Source organism: Triturus cristatus, chromosome 12, assembly GCF_964204655.1.
Source record: "Triturus cristatus chromosome 12, aTriCri1.1, whole genome shotgun sequence".
Classification (NCBI taxonomy): domain Eukaryota; kingdom Metazoa; phylum Chordata; class Amphibia; order Caudata; family Salamandridae; genus Triturus; species Triturus cristatus.
Window position 1 is genome coordinate 295,421,883 of NC_140595.1, and position 17,620 is coordinate 295,439,502.

At 45.4% G+C, this 17,620-nt stretch overlaps 1 protein-coding gene across 1 annotated transcript in view; it reads left to right on the forward strand.

Annotated features, from left to right (window-relative positions):
- CFAP20 (cilia and flagella associated protein 20) overlaps positions 1–17,620 on the forward strand; it is a 126,418-nt gene that overhangs the window by 68,425 nt on the left and 40,373 nt on the right. The window contains exon 3 of the mRNA XM_085637064.1: positions 3,835–3,946. Coding sequence (XP_085493190.1) covers positions 3,835–3,946 — 112 coding nt within the window. The remainder of the gene's footprint in view (positions 1–3,834; positions 3,947–17,620) is intronic.

Sequence of the window (17,620 nt, forward strand, 5' to 3'; positions counted from 1 at the left end):
TCTAGCACTTACTTTCTTGATGGGGTCTCCTTTTGAGCCTCTTCATAGTTGTCAGTTGAGGCTCCTTTCTTTCAAGACGGTCTTTCTGATCGCTATTACCTCAGCCATGAGGGTGAGTGAGCTTCAGGCTCTTAGTTATAAACCTCCGTTTTTAACCATTCATGCTGAATAGATGGTTCGCAGGACCAGGGCTGCTTTCCTGCCTAAGGTGGGTACTCCTTTACATCTAGGGAAGTCTAGTATCTTGCCTACCTTCTATCCCCCCCTCATCCTTCCAAGGAGAAACTTCACCGCCTGGATCATAAGAGGGCTGTCAGCTTCTAGATAGGGTCGGATGGCCTGAGCGCCCACTAGACTGCGAGGTCGAAAGGGCTGCGATTGGGCGCTCTTGCTATGTGCGTCTTTGTGTTAATGGCGATACCACCTGTGCATGTGTATATTATTACCTATAAATGCCAATAAAAATGTTTTTCAAAAAAAAAAAAAAAGAGGGCTGCCAGCTTCTATCTGGACAGAACCAGGGACCTACGGCTGGATGATCAGCTCTTCGTGGGCTACATTGGACGAATGAAAGGCAAAGCTGTCCGCAAACGAACACTCTCCAGGTGGATCATCTTGTGTATCAAGATCTGCTACGCTCTGGTCAAGAAGGAGCCGCCTGAAGGTATAAGAGCCCATTCCACCAGAGCTAAGACATCATCTTCTGCTTTGGCTAGAGGTGTTCCTGTTGTAGACATCTGCAAGGCGGCAACTTGAGCCTCCCTCCACACCTTTGCGAAGCGTTACTGCTTGGATTCGGAGCTTAGGAGGGTTGGCCATTTTGCATGTTCTGTGCTGCAAGATGTTTTGGTATGAGTTAGTGGACACCCTCCTCCGGGAGCGGGACTGCTGTGGGATTCAATGCAAAAGGTGCGGAATCCACAGGCAGATGTATCCATCCGAAGAACAAGTTACTTACCTTTGGTTACGCTTTTTATGGTGGATACAGTACCTGCCTGTGGATTCCTCACTGACCCACCTTCCTCCCCGTTGTCCACCTTTGTATACCGAAAAGGGTTTTTCATTATTTGACTTGGTTGTTTCCCTATGTCTTTTGATTGCTTTGCTGTTGGGCATTAGGAAATGCTGTGTTTCTTTAGCTTTTCCTATTTTTCTATATACTGTGTGTATATTGTATACTGTGTACTCCAAATATGTTGTCGGTCCACCCGTTTACCTCAAAGGCACGGAAAAAAAGGGTGGAACTGACGTCAGCACGTCGACATGGTCTTCTTATGGCTCCGATGACGTCATACGGAGTAGCGAGTGGAGCCGTGCCAATATGATGTCCTTGTCGGCGTGGGAGAGCTAGAAAAAAGTTTGAGTGGAATGCTGGCGCAGGGGTAATTCAAAAGGTGAAGAATCCATAGGCAGATACTGTATCCACCAGAAAAAGCGTTACCGGAGGTAGGTAACTTGTTCTTTGGTTTCACAGTGAGAGAATACAGGTTTGAGGAAATGTTTGCACTGGATAGAATTTAAGACTTAGTAAATGGAATTATTCATTTATATACCATATTAGAAGGTAGGTAGGAGGAAATGACTTGGTGTGGTCCGGGTGATGGAGTGCTCTAACTAGTTCAGAACGGACCAGAAAACACGCATTCATCCTCGAAAGCCTCAGAGCTCGATACACAACTTCTGTAGAAAGAGTGATTATATAAAATAAGGAGGAAAGAAGAACAGCGAAGAAGCTCAACTAGTGGGTAAACTACTAAGAAAGTTAACCAAGAGAGGGAGGAAAGCAATAAATGTGAAGAAATGGTAAGCGAGGTGACAAACTCAGTGGACCAGAAGCAACCTATGAAGTATTATTTACCTGTTCGAGCTGATTCTATTTACACTTCCCGGAAGAGTAAAGGAACTCCCATCCCTACTGCCTCTGACGAGCCAGCCACCACAGGTCTGTTCTCCACAATCTCCATGCTTCTGTTCCACAAAACCTATAATCAGTGCTTGTATTATGCGGTACGAAGTGAATAGCATGGGAGTGCAGCAACGCCTGTGATGCCTAGATCACCTAGGTATTGTATATGATAGTTTGTCTCTGTCCCTATCATGACCAAGCGGCCTGGGAATACACTTTCTCAATTGATGATGCATAACTTTCCTGTTCTATTCTATTTTGTTAAGATGATTTTGCACCCTTAATATTTTCCAAAGTGGCTTTTTCTGACTCTTTCTAAAAAAAAAAGGCACACTGAAACACTTGAAGTTGCAAACTATGAGGTTGTCTGATTAATTCTTAAGAAGTTACAGTGGTGCTTACCGATTATAAATTGTTCTCAAGTTTTTGTGTTTCACTAGCATATAAATATATAATTATATTGTGAAGTAGTACTTGTTTTACGAGTTACACATAAACAATTCATTTTGAAAATGCTGATGTACAAATTAGGTGCTGCAAATTAGGTGGCAGCACCAAATACAGTATCTAAAGGATAGTGAAAACATGAAATATACCCATTTTATTGGACCCCAGAACTGACACACGAGTGGGTCAAGCTTTCTTGTGTAACTTGTTTTCTAAATTGTTTTTAGTTGTCCTCCATTCCTCCTATTGAAACCATATCTTGATATGAGCAGTAAACCTGACAATAATAATGAAGAGCCACAGATGGCAAAGGGAAGGTGCAAAGGGAAGGTATTTACATGCATTCCTAGCCCCCTAACATGGACATCTTCATTAAATTAATAAATATGCACCTTGTCTTCCTGTTAAAGCGGGCATATGATATAGAAATAACGATAGCAAATGGAACAGGATATATGGCCTGATTATGATGGCTATGGGACCGCCGCTGTCAGGCTGTCAGTGGCAGTCCCACTGACATCGTCCCCTGCAGGTCCGTACGATGCTGCGGGCAGAGGTACAATGCTGCGGGCCAAGGCATCTGATGGAGAGACCATCCGCCGCACATCCGACGGGCTCAAGGAGCCTGTCATGCCGTTGGTGGGACAGTAATCCCTACAATAGGGGCGGTACCTACTCATGCACCGCTGTAGGGATTACAATGTCCCTTTCCACTTGCCCATTCATGGTGGCCCCCCCGCCATGAAAAGGCATGCGGAAAGCGACTTTGGGGGGCCCTGGCTGGCCCCCCTTGCTCCCTGGCCCTCCGCTATGGGGTCGGGGGGTATATATTTTCATGTAAATTAAGAATTCTTGGTTATGCTTATTTTTAATTCTACTTGAAATTCTTACAAAACACAAAATAAGTTACTTTTTGTTCATTTTTTAAATTTTCTTTCTCAAATAAAGTTGGATGATCCCACCCTTTTCCCATTTTAATGAAGATATCACTATGGAGAACTTGAATTGCAATCAGGTATCCTTTTCTTCTACCTCGGATGTTTCTGACCAGATTAGATTTTTTTTATTTTCTCTCCCTGTGGCAGCACCAGCCCATGTTACATGTGTCCTGATGCTTCCTGGTTTCTCTCAAGCATTGGCCTAGCATCAAAAATTGTGAGGTAAGTTTTGGGCCTTGTCTGTGCCACACCTGCACAACTGTTAGCTAACACTTCAAACTACACTCCAGAGTGAACCATTGCCTTTGGTCATCTGGGACTCCAGAAACATTGTAAATGCTGCACATCAATTACTCAGTGGGTTTTAACCGGATTTTGACAATGATATGAATTGTGGTAGTTCACTGAAAAGACACGTGGTCAGATTACAAAGTTTAAAGCAGGCTACTAGACTGGGCTCTACCTTTCAAGTGCTGAATGTGGCAGATGTCATTAAAGTATACAGATAAAATTCTGTGTGTTTGTGTCTTTTTTTCATGACAGCACCACATACATCACCTGTCCTGCAGACCCCAAGAAGACGTTGGGCATCAAACTTCCCTTCCTAGTCATGATAATCAAAAACATGAAAAAGTACTTCACCTTTGAGGTCAAGGTGAGTCGTAGCAACTGGCAAAATGCTGTTCTTCTTTTCCTGCAGGTGTGGTCCTGTATCACTCTCATCCAGCATTTCTTTTTACATCAATCACTAAATGTGCTTGGCCTTTTCCCCTCTTCTCTGAGCTCCTCCTATATACCCAAGTCAATATATCTTTCTTCTTAAACCCCTCTCTTGCACTTGTCTCATCTGCCCCTTTTCTTTACTCTGTCCTATTGTTACCTTGACTCGTTATATGCACCCAAGGAAGCCTATTTAGTACTATATTTACTTCATTTATCTTCTCTCTTCTTAGCTATCTTTGTGCATTGCCTTCGCTCCTTTTAACCGGTTCTTTCAGTATACCACAACTCTTTACCAACTGCCTCTTTTTATACAGTTCGCACTGTGCACCTGTCTCAGTTAATCTCTTGTCTTCTCATAAGCATCTCAGCGAGTGCAGAAAGCTTCTATATTTTTTACCAGTTGTTCTTAGCTCGTAGTCTGGGGACCTCTTGAGGTTTGCAAAACCTACTCAGGTAATTTAACATTTCCAAGCTATCGTAACGGAAAGTTTCAATTCAATTAAGGACTCGTAGGCGAGGATTAGGCTTTTCTTTATCGCTTTACTTCTCACAGCAGCCTTAAAAGAACATGCAACTTTAACAAACTACATTTCCCATCAGTTATTGGAAAGGAAACAGTCAATGAGTGTCCATCCAGGTTCATCTCCTTGTAACCGATTCTGTAGATGCTCTGTATTCCTCTTTCTTTCTGCGAACATCTCTTAATCCACTGTATATTAGTTCTGTTTGGGGTTCTCTGATCCTAAAAGAATTTAAACAAGGGCATCCGAACTACAATTGTGATCGTACAACTTTAAAGCAGTCAAACAGAATCAAGATCTTGTTGTACCTGTATATCATAATAAATGCATACAAGAGTAATCATATAACCATATGACCATAACATGAACGCAGAATACCACCTGTATTGGGCAGGAATCTGCAGCCTATGCTAAAGGCGAACTGATCTTCTCCGAAGAGTCCTTAATACAATTGAAACTTTCCATTGTGATAGCTAGGAAATGTATAATTCTATGTCAGGACCAGAGGTGAGAACTAGGCTTGTTTAAAGCTTCTCCACTACCAGGGATGCTAGGTGTGTGACCGTTTTGAAGTAAAACTTCTTCAAAGTAGAGTCCGAGGACCATTCCGCCACATTAAGGATGTCCTCCAAACGTGCACCGAGGGAGAGCGCCTTAGAAGCCATCGCCCCTCTCACCGAGAGTGCCCCAAACTGGGAAATGTCAATTCCCGTTTCTTGCATGATCCACCAGACCCATCTGGCAATGGTAGGTGAAGACACCGCCCTATGTGGCTTGGGTAGAGCAATAAGCATTTGATTCTCCCTGTGAGGATGGAATTCCTCAGTCACAGACTCGTACAACTTCAGTGTACAGACCACACAAAGTTTAGGAGTCTTTGGAGAAGAGGGGTACGAAACAGATCTATAATTGCACTTGGTATGTCTAGAGATGGTAAAGGTGACCCTGTCTGGGGTAAAGACTCTACCTGTTAAGTGCAGTACTCTGACGTCCAAGACTCTGCGGCAGGAGATCAAACACAGAAGACTAGCTGGCTTTACTGATAACTTCTTCCAAGAGAGGTATTTATTTGATGGCCACGATTTAAAAAGGTTGAGAACTCTGTTCACGTCCCACAGACAGGAATACCTGGGTTCTGGAGGAACTGACAACCTCACCCCCTCAAGAGTTTGCACACCAGAGGGTGCTCACCAACTGGGTGACCATCGACCGGCATATGACCTGCAGAAATCGCAGACCTAAAGGTAATGATGGATCTTTAAGCCAAGCCTGAGGCAGCCAAATCCGCCAAAATATTCAAGATTCATACAACGTCCGCCCCCATGGGATCCAGCTGTTGTTGATGAGACCAACCCAACCATCCTGACCAAGCAGGCCTCTTATTACTGCTGTCTGCCCATTCTCTGGCGAGAAGCTGAAGAAATGAATGTGACTTTCCAACGTTTCTGGTAATCCGCAGAGCCATGAGGCAGAAAGACTGTGAGAGCCCCATGTAATAATTGTTCCCCAGGGGGAACCCTGAGGAGATCCTGAAACTGGGGTAGAGGGATTAGAAAATCCCAAGAAAGTTCCTTCAGAACTGGAAACCAGACTTGAGATCCCCACATCGGGGTGATCAACACTAGGTCTGCGGCTTGCCTCCGAACCTGGGTGGACAGCCGCATGATCATGGCGAATGGAGGAAGCGCTTGTTCCTATCTCCAATCTTGGAGGAACGCGTCAATGGCCACTGCATTGGGGTCCGGCCTCCCACTGCAATACCTCTGCAGTTGATGGTCCAGCCGAGAGGCAAAGAGGTCGATCGAGAATAGGCCCCAGCTTCCTGGAGAGTACGAATGACTCCCGGATGTAGTTTCCAGAGGTTGGCTTTGTGCCAATGACGTGAATGCCTATCCACCACCTGGTTGGACATGCCTGGGAAGTGTTCCACTGAGAGAGCAATCTGGTTGTCCAGGCAATATGACCAGAGGGCACGAGCCAGGTCAGAAAGGGCCTTCGTCCTGGTGACCCCCAGATGCTTGACATAGAGAACCACCTCAACGTTGTCCATCTTTAGGAGTACGCAGCTCTGGTCTCTATCCTTGGTCCAGCATTTCACTGCGAATGACCCCGCCATCAGCTCCAGGCAGTTGATGTGCAAGCGCGGCTCCTCTGCAGACCATTTTCCTCCTGTGGAGAACTCCCCACAGCGGGCATCCTAACCCGAGCCCCTGGCATCCGATTCTGTGATCAAATCGGGACAGGACCCAAAGATCACATGGCAATTCCAAGCCTCTATGTGCACAATCCACCACTGTAATTCCTCTCGAGCCTCTTTCGAAAGGGGAACAGACTGGGAATATCCGGGTCCCCGCCTCAGATTGGATATCTTCAGCCGTTGCAGAGCCCTGTAATGTAAGGGTCCTGGGAAGATCACCTGGATTGAAGACGAAAGGAGGCTCACAATCCATGCCAATTGGCAAAGGAAGATAAAGGACCTTGACAGCGCCTTCTGTTTGATCTTGGTCAGTTTGCGAGATGGGAGGCTGAAGGTGGCTGCGACAGAGTCTGCCACAAAGCCCAAAAATCGAGTCGACTGGCTAGGGATTAAGGAGGATTTCTCCTCGTTGATGACAAACCCCAGAGACTCTTGAAGTGCGATCGCTGAATGTAAGTGATGGGACAGACGTGAAGGACATTGGTCCATGATCAGAATATCGTCGAGGTATACAGACATTCTGAAGCCCTGGGCCCGAAGGTGCTAGATAACTGGCCTCATCACCTTGGTGAAGCACCACAGAGCGGAGGACAGCCCGAAAGGAAGGGAAGTGAACTCTTAAACCTAGGAATTCCATTGGAACTGGAGATATTGCCTGTGAGTTGGGAAGATCAGGACCATGAGATACTCATCTCTGAGATCCAGGCGAACCATCCAATTGTTGATGAGGAGGATGTCCCGGAGGAGATGGGTGCCTTCCCTTCCATCTTGTATTGGCGGTATACAACCACTCGTTGAGTTCCCTAAAATTTATCACAGGACTATGAACCCCGTCCCTCTTCTCTACCAGGAATAAGTTGCTGAGAAAACCGTGAGGGTGCAGAGAGGACCTGGCTATTGTCCCTTTTGTCATCAGCTGCTACACCTCAGCCTCTACAAGTTCCACCTGAACCTGAGAAAAACCCATCGTTTCGGGTGCATCTGTTCTGGGTAATCTGTAAACTTCAAGTGGATCCCCTTGATAATCTGTAACACCCATGCATTCGTAGTAATCCTCAACCAGTTGTGAGAAAATTACAAAACGTGCAGGATCCTGCCAGTTTCCTCTGCGATGGTTGTTTCCTCTCGGAGGGTCTTGGTAGCCTGCATGGCCAATCGAGTTCCCCTACCACGACCGACACCGGCAAATACCCGGGTTTGAAAATTTGCTTAATGGAAGACTCGGCTTTATCGAGGGATGTAAAAGTATTTACAGATGTTCCCAGCTTTTTAATCAATGGGTCCCCGGGCAAGTTGCCATCGGCCACAGGGCCCGCCTCTGAAGTGGAAAGCCCCCTAGCTTAGGACTGATCTTTATCAGAAGTGAGCAGCGACGCTAGGTGGCTATTGCAGTTGATGTTCACCAAGAGTATATTGGACTGTTGTGCCCAACTAGAAAGGGCATCAGGACAAATCAGGGACCCCGATGCTTTTGCATCCTTCGCCATGTCAAAAATCTTTGACAAGGGTCTTGCGACATCCAAGAGTTTGTCTGGGCATGACCGCCAAGACCTGTCAATACCTCTTTTTGGTTACTTGACAAATTTGGCCAAGAAGATGACCCTCTTAGGATCAATCTCTGGGGTCTGAGCAATTTTTCCCTCCAGCGCGGGTCTAGGGCAATCAGCGTGCTGGCAATTCCGCACCTCTTTATACAAGGGATTCCTTAGCCTGCCCGCAATATACAAGGCCACTTTTGGGGCCAGAGTTCATTCCCCGATCTGGGGAGAACCAGATCATCGGGGTCAAGCATATCAGAAGACGTGGATGGGATTGCCGATCCCGTATCATTGTCTCCAGTGGGGTCAGGCTTACTGGAATGTTTCCAGGGTCTACTGGTTTCTCCATGTTTCCAGGGTCTACTGGTATCTCCATCCCCATCCGAAGTGTTGGGGGAGTCTACCCTGTCCAAGGGTATTGGGGCGGAGGGTTTGGGCCCGAGGGAGGGGGGGTCAAAGTTAGTGAGTAAGGAGGATGGCTGCGTCTTGATGAATGCCAGCCTAATGTGTTTGAAGGTGTCCGTATCCAGGCCTGTAGCCTCTGCGCAATTGTGCTTTCCGCCTTGAGAGGCTGGTAGAGGAGTGGCTGACGTTGGAGGTCTGGGGGCCTTGGGTCCTGTTAGATGTCAGCTCGAGGGGTCTGAGGCATTGTGCATTGCGCCTCAATACGCTTCTTCAGGCTCACTGCCCATCTGAGCTCCATGTGAAGTGTCATGAGGATGACGAGGAGGATGAAGACTATCAGGAAGAGGTGCAATATTACCAGCAATGGTATATGGCTCCACCTCATAGTTATTAATTTAACTTTCGACCAGAACCACGCCCCAGGGACATGGCCCATCTGTCGCTATCGTTAATTGAGGATCTACAAGCCAGGTTGGCGGATTATAGACGAAGGTTCCCTCCGCAGCAACATCAATCAGAGACAGAGGTACCTCAAGTGGAACCTGCAGTTACACCAGGTCCTCAACCGCTTAGTACACCTGTGAATATTCCGGGCCCGGGGGCAGTCGACCCTCGAGCTCAGGACACTTCCTCCTCAGAACAAGATATAGAGGAATGCCAGATCCAGTATCTGCTCCTGACCCTTGGGATGACTACTTTATCCCAACACCATCCCCTCCTCCACACCTTCCGTCAGACTCTCCTCCGGAAGATATCGGGGGGTTTCATAACTTAATGCAGAGGGCAGCCAGCAGGTTTCATTTGTCTATTGCAGTAAAGCAAACCAAATGTTTCCTATACGACTTCAAGGAAGACACAAGGAAAGTGGTACACTCCATACCTATTATTGACCATATATGGCAGGAGGGCATCAGGATAATGAAAACACCAGTGTCCATACCACCGGTACTGCCTCATGTGGAGAAGAAGTATAGGGCTCCAGATGACTCTCCGTCTTGCCTTATCGGACATCCTAAGCCAGATTCGGTCATCTCCCAGGCTGCACAAAGGCCATCTAAGAACCCTGCTACCCAGATTACTACCCCTTGAATAAAGAAGGGCATAGAATGGACATTCTAGGAAAAATATTTTCTTCAATGGCAGCTGTGACAATCAGGCCAGCGAATGCTCTAGCCATTATCGGCCGCTAAGACTGCCAGATGTGGTCTGACATGGCAGGGCTAATAGACTTAATACCTGAAGAAAAGAGACAAGAAGCACGCAAGATACTGCTGGAAGGTGAGCGTGCAGCTTCAGAGACAATTGACTGTGCCCTGGACGTGGCCAATACTGGTTTTAGACAGCTAGCGGAAGCTGCTGTGCTTCGACATCAGGGACGGCTAAAAGCAACCACCTTTAGACCTGAGGTACATGCAAAGGTTTTAGATATGGCTTTTGAAGGGGGAATCGGTCTTTGTAAAACACATAGATGAAGCACTATTGGCAACTAAAAATAATATGGACACCACAAAGTCGTTGGGCGCTCTGCAGTACAGAAGGGTACCATTTAGAGATGGCTAGAGGGTGAGGATTCTCCAGTTACAAAGGAGTATACCAGAGGGCTCAACAATTTCAGCCATATCAATCTCAATATCGGCAATCTTATAACCCTCCATCTTATCGCCAACAATCTACAGCTGGTTTCTTTCGCCAGGGAGGCCGCAAGCGAGCACCCCAACAAGGCCATGATTCAGGCATAAAACAATTATCAGGTCGGGGTACCAGCCCCTCTTCCCTCCCTGCCCGTGGGTGCGAAAATTTCCAGTTATGTACAACGGTGGCACGAAATAACACCAGATCTCTGGGTGTTGGACCTTGTCACCAACTGTCACACTCTAGAATTACTTCAGCGGCTGCCAATCACTCCACCCAAGGGTCCCCCTTCCCCTCGTCCTCACTTATTACGAAAGGAAGTCTTGGCCATGCTTGTCAAAGAAGCGATAGAGAAAGTACCATTCGCACAAAAGGGATAAGGTTTTTATTCTCGTTTTTTCCTAATAAAAAAGAAATCCGGGGAATGGAGACCAATTCTGGACCTAAGGAATCTCAACAAGTTTCTCAAGAAACAGACGTTCAATATGGTAACGCGCTCCGATATCATGGGCTGCTTAAAGAAAGATTTCATGACTTCGCTCGACATGGAAGACGCATATTTTCATATCCCAATCCATCCAAAAGATTGGAAATTCTTAAGATTTATGGTGGCTCGTACCCACTATCAATTCAAAGTGCTCTTGTTAGGTCTCAAATCAACGCCACAGATCTTCACCAAGTGTCTGGCGCCAGTAGCAGCGACCCTACGGTCTCAGGGGTTTCAAGTATTTCCGTACCTCGACGATTGGCTGCTCAAAGCAGCAACAGCGCAGGAGGCCTATCATGCAACGAAAGCTTGCCTTCATATGTTCAGTCCGTTGAGGCTCACCCTAAACAAGTAAAAATCGGTGTTACATCCAACTCAAGTAATATCTTTTCTGGGAACGACCATAGACACCATCAAGTGCAAAGCGCTCTTATCTCAGGAAAGACGGATACGTCTGCAAATGCTTGCAAAGATCATGTAAAAAAAAGGGTCAGTTTTAGTGCGAATGTACAAGTCGCTCCCGGGGATGGGCTCTTCAGCGATAAATCTGGTGCCTCTGGCCAGGCTGAAGATGAGGCCTCTGCAAGAGGAACTGCTAAAACAGTGGCAACAAGCTTTGGGATTCTTCGAAGATGTAATTCGAATCACAGCACGGATGGTAAAAGCACTACAGTGGTGGTTTCAGACAGCAAATCGCGTACAGGGCCTTACTTCCTACAGAGCACTCCAGATTTCATTCTAACAACGGACGCCTCCATGGAGGGCTGGGGAGGTCATCTTTAGGGCTTGCAAATTCACTGCAAATGGTCTTCGGCACAGAGAAAACAGCACATCAACAGCTTAGAACTCAAAGCCATATTCCTATCTCTTCAAGCTTTCCTGCAGAGAATAGCAGGCTCTTCCTTGTTAGTTCGTACAGGCAATATGTCCAGCATGTACTATGTCAATAAACAAGGAGGAACAAGATCCATTATGCTATCTCAGGAAGCGCAGGAATTATGGAAATGGACAACACACCATGGGATCTCGTTAAACGCCGAGCATGTCAGAGGTCTGCACAATACCCTAGCAGACACATTAAGCAGGTCTCAGACCAGTTGTCATGAGTGGAGCTCGAACAGTCCCAGCTGGACAAGGTATTTCGAAAATGGGGAAACCAGTGTTGGACCTCTTCGCAACAGAGGAGAACGCCAAATGCCAGTGCCATGCCAGCAAATTCCCTCTACCAAGGTCAAGGGGAATGCCCTTTTAATGCGATGTTCAGGGATATATGCCTACGCTTTTCCCCCCATTCCGTTAATTCCCAGGGTACTAACAAAGATGAAACCGAAGGCTGTTTTCTGATTCTGATAGCGCCACGATGGCTCAGGCAGTACGATGTTATGGAGGGACAAGGGCCAAGTGAATCATCCAGCCCCACACTATCTTCATTTGCACGCATGGCTCCTGAATTCTTAGAATTTAGGGACCTTGATATCCCATAGGAGTGCAGGGAAATCATTGCTGAATCCCGAGCTGACAGTACTATCAAAACATATCGTTTGAAATTCGAGACAATTCTGTTTCTGGTGCGAACAAAATAACGTTCATCCACTCCAAGCTCCTGCTGAGCAGGTTTCGCCGTATCTCCTTTCTCTGGCTAAATCAGGTCTCACTTTCTCTTCAGTGAAGATTCACCTGGCTGCAATTTCCCGTTATAGGAAATCTCCTCCAGCTCCTTCTCTCTGTGCATCTAGTCTTATAAAGCATTTCATGAGAAGTATTTTCCGCGCATTTCCTCCGGTGCGTGCGCCTCCTCATGAATGGAAGCTTTATTTGGTCCTGGTGCAGTTGATGAAACAACCGCTTGAACCAATTCACAAGGCAGAGCTTAAGTTTCTCACATGGAACGCATCCCTCTTACTAACGCTGACATCTGCACGGAGAGTGAGCGAAATACAAGCCTTTACAGTCAAGGAACCTTTTCTACATTTCTCTGAAAACTATGTAACTCTACGGACGAACCCTACTTTTATTCCAAAGGTACCAACACAGTTTCACCTCAACGAGCCGGTGATATTACAATCTTTCTTTCCGAACCCATCTAGTCCAGCAGAACGGGTGTTGCATACGTTGGATATTAAGAGCTGCTTGAAATTCTACCCACACAAGACAAAGGAGATAAGAAAAACAGATCAGCTCCTGGTCGCTTATGGACAAAGAAAACAAGGAAAAGCAGTAACTAAGGCCACAGTCGCCTGGTGGGTCATTTCCGCGATCCAGTTCTGTCTCGAAAAGGCTAATAAGCCTCTGACAACAAGGACTAAAGCACACTCCACAAGAACAGTTTCTACATCAGCAGCTTTGTTTGCTGGAGTGACATGGGACAAGATATGCGGTGTTGCGACATGGAAGAATGTTCACACTTTTATGAATCATGACTGTCTGCAATCTACGCAACGAGAGGATGTAGCTGTTGGCCAAGCGGTACTGCGTCATCTCTTCAATTATGGTCAGTCTCTTTGTTTGAGAGAAGAGGAACTCTTTCTTTATTTTATTCAAGGTAGATGTATGTCTGGAGATGTATAGACAAATGATTATGTAACTGTATTTGACTATGTTTTATTATAATGTGAATTGCTGTATAACCTTTAAAATTTAGCGGTTTTATTATTTTATTCTGCTAGATGGATAATTATTGGAAACGTTACTGATATATGCCTAAAGCATTGGGAGTTTAAAGTTACATGTCTCCCACCTTCCGCTAACGACAGTGGGAAACAGCCATCACATCGCATGCGTTACACCGCATATGATTACAACGCTGTTGTTACAACGACTGCATTGTTACATCGCAGTACCATTACAACGCAAGTCGTTACGACGACTTGCTCTAGAAGGCGCTCTAAACTAAGGAATAGTATAATTTACTTTTCCAACACCTTCCCTACTTTTGCACACAATGTAGTTGGAATAGTAAATGATACTATTCCTAATTCCAGCGCGCCTCCTAGAGCAAGTCGTTGTAACGACTTGCGTTGTAATGGTACTGCGAAGTAATAGTGCGCTCGTTGTAACGACTGCATTGTAATCGCATGCTTTGTAAACGCATGCGATGCAAAAGGCTGTATTCAACGGCAGTACAGTTTTATGGTATTGCTTGCTATTCTGATTCAGGCATGTGAATCTATAAAAGATACCCCAATACTGGATAAGAAAATAAGTTACTTACCTGTAACTACGGTTATCCAGTATTGGTATCTCTCATAGATTCACATGCAACGGACCCTCCTCCCCGTGGAGTCAGTTCTCATTATTTTTGGATCCTTACTTCCCACTTGCGCTTAGAAAATCTGAGGAGAACTTGCCTCTGATGGGAATGTTCTAGAGGGTGCTAACAGCTGATTGGCTGGATGCCAACATTTGGTCCTTTTTGAAAAAGGACATAGATAGGCAACTGTTTAGATGGCCTTGAAGTATTTAAGGCACTGCTTGAATATTTTACAGTGGAACTCCTATCTCAACGACGGGGAATGATTCAGGCAAGTGAATCTATGAAATATACCAATACCGGATAACCGTAGTCACAGGTAAGTAACTTATTTTTTTGCGTCTTCTTTTAAGGCTGCTTTGAGAAATAAAGCGAGAAAGAAAAGCCTAATCCTTGCCTCCAGTCCTGACATAGAATCGACAACTGCTTCGAACAGTGAATAATATTAACAGATTAATAGACTGTATGTAAATAAAGAAGCAAAATATAGGTTCTGTAAATGTGATGACATTTGAAATTAAGTTAGTATCCTCTGATTGATTTGTGGGAGTAATGCAAGTGCAACAAATGGAATATAGTATGGACAATGAGTGACCTCAATTGAACTTAGAAAAGCTCCAACCTTTCCATTAAATTTAAACAATTTGAATTTTTGGTGAATTAAAGAAAAGATTCCATCACTTTTGTATTTGTTTGATGAATGGTTGTTTCTGTATTTGTTTATGTATTATTTTGCGGTTCAAATAATCGAAAATGTTTAGGCTGTGGTCCTCGGCTTCTAGTAATGACTCAATGAGGATTCCCGTATTCCAGTAATGATTAAGTGGTTAGAACCACTATTTTATACTAACCATATTCAACTTATGTCCTTTTGCAACACTTGCACCTTTCTTACTTGTTTTAATTTTTCATTGCTCTGTAACTCATCTGTCCAGTTTTTCTACGTGCTACATTTGCGTGTCTCAAAGTTCTTGCCTCATAGTTGTTCTCCATCTCTTCTCGCAGACTTTTCAGTGAACACAGTTTGTTTCACTCCTTATAACAGTCGCTCTTTCTCTTCCTTTGTCCCAGGATTGCTTAAAGCCCTATTACTACATGTATGTTGGCCTCCTCTTTTGTAAGTGCTTTTGCTTTCTGCTTTGGTATTTCTCACTGCTATATGTTTTCATTACCTCTTCTTCCTTGTCCCATTCTATACTAAATGAGTGAATGTGTCCATTCATTCCCTGCTACTTACTGCTTCCCAATCTGCTTTCTATTGCTACTATGCTGTGTAGAACTACCCATAAATCCCCTTCTTCCTCTTGACTGCTCCTGTTCTCTTTTTTATGTGCCCTGGTATGCTTCCTAAGGACTGGGAGGATTCCTGGGGCACCTCCTAACTCATATGGTGCTGTGATTTATTTTTAGAACTACTTGCAGTCAATGTAAGAGATTTCGTTTTCATATTTGTTGAATTAATAGTAGACTTGTTTTGCCTGGGTGCATATCTCTTCCTTTTGCTGAGGGCTGTGGCCGGCACTGACAAGAATGCTTAAGAAAAGATAAGCAGCTACTAGGGCGCTGTGACTGGTTTGAGACACGAGCGTCCAGAGGTGAGTGGCTGCTATGGTGCCACTTCTACTTCAGATAACAGATGAATTCAGCATTGCGGCTGCATAAGGCGCCACTTGTAAAGCAGAGACATGCTTGATAGTTTAAAGTGCTGTGTGGGTGCGTCAGTGCCAATTTCAGTTACTTTACACACCTACTCAGAGCTTAAGACGACAATAGTGCCAGGTCCCTTTTAAAATAAGAGCTCAATAACAAAGTGTGTTGCCTGCTAATACATACAAATTGCAGCAGGCAAGCTGTCTCATGAACTTCTGTAGAAAATAATGAGGAGGAAGTGGGCAATCCAGATGATCCTATTGCATCGAAAGGAAAATATTTTTAAAAGAGGATCTGAAACCATTTGTGATGTACCTCTCCTCTGATCTCAGTTTACCAGTGAAGGAAGACCAACCCAGTACAAGTGGAGATTGGTTTAGGCAATTTCAGAAGCCTTCTGTTCATAAACTCCCAGTTACTCCAATCAATCAAGACTTGGTAAAGCGCAACTACTCACCCGTGAGCGTCTCAAGGCGCCGAGAGGATGTGAGGAGCTGATCCGTCTACGTGCAGGGGTCATTCTAAGAGCTGGGTCTTGAGGTCTGTCGTGAACTGGGGTAGCGTGGGAGATAGTCCGAGGTTGAGGGGTAGGGTGTTCCAGGTCTTGGCAGTGAGGAAGGAGAAGGACTTTCCTCCGGTTCTGGTCTTGCAGATCCGTGGGACAGTGGCTAGGGTGAGCTGAGCTGAGCAGAGGTATCTTTTGGGTGTGTAGAAGGAGAGGCGGCTGTTCAGGTATGATGGTCCAGCATTGTGGAGGGCTTTGTAAGTGTGGGTGAAGAGTTCGAAGATTATTCTTCGTCTGCCGGGAATTAATGGATTTTGCAGAGGTGTTGAGTGATGTGGCTGTGCCGTGGGAGGTCGAGGACCAGTCGGCTGCGGCGTTCCTGACATCAGGGTAACGCCGGCATCAAGTGCATTGCTGTAGTCGAGTCTTCTCTTGATGACAGCATGAATGACTGTCTTTCTGAATTGGGTGGGGATCCATCTGAGGGTCTTTCGCAGCAGGCGTGGGATATTGGAACAGGCAGAGGAGGCTGAGTTGATCTAGCGGTCCGTAGTGAGTGAGGCGTCTAGTATGATGCTGAGGTTTTGTGCGTGGTCCGTCGGGGTGGGGGGAGTTCCTAGCGCAGAGGGCTACCAGATATTTATCCACCTTGAGGGGTTGGATCCCAGGATGAGGACTTCTGTCTTGTCTGAGTTGAGATTCCAGAGGTTCAAAGTCTCATGAAAAGAGAACGGAGAGACCCAGATAGTCTCCATTCCCTCATTTATGGGGAGGCTTTATCCCATAGCAAAGGGAGAGTCTGAATTACCTCAAATACTAGTGGTTGATCCTCTCCTAATAAATTTGATTGGAAAATCCTCCTCTTCTCACTGAAGATGTTGTCTTGCTAATCCAGTAGAGAAGACAGATGAGGGGTCCCTGAAGAGAAAGCCTGTTGGACTGAACTTGGCTCTGGGGGCAGAGATTTATGGAGTTTATGTATCTCAGTCTTTAGTCAAGTTTTTCAGAGTGTTTTCTCCTGCATCCAGGAGGGAGAGGACTTCTCCCAACTTTTTGGCAGAATGGAAATCCAAGCCAGAATTTTGTCAGATATAATTTTCAACAATCTTAAAGCATCTGCAATAGTTTCTGTTGCTGCTGTTTCTTCGAGACAACATTTATATCTAACGAACTGGGAAGCGGATGTTGCGCAGAAGAATTGTTTGTTAAAATGCCCTTTTCAGGCACTAAGCTCCTTGACAAAAAGGTAGTGGATGTTTTGCTTAAATCTTTTTTTTTCACCACAACCAGAGAGCATAGGAGGGTGGCAAAAGGAGATCAGTTTACAACAAAAGGAAAAAACATACTTTTCCCAAAATGGAAGCTGTTTCCAGCTTAAGGGATCCCTATCTATTTTCTCCTCACATCAGCCTTTTGGGAGA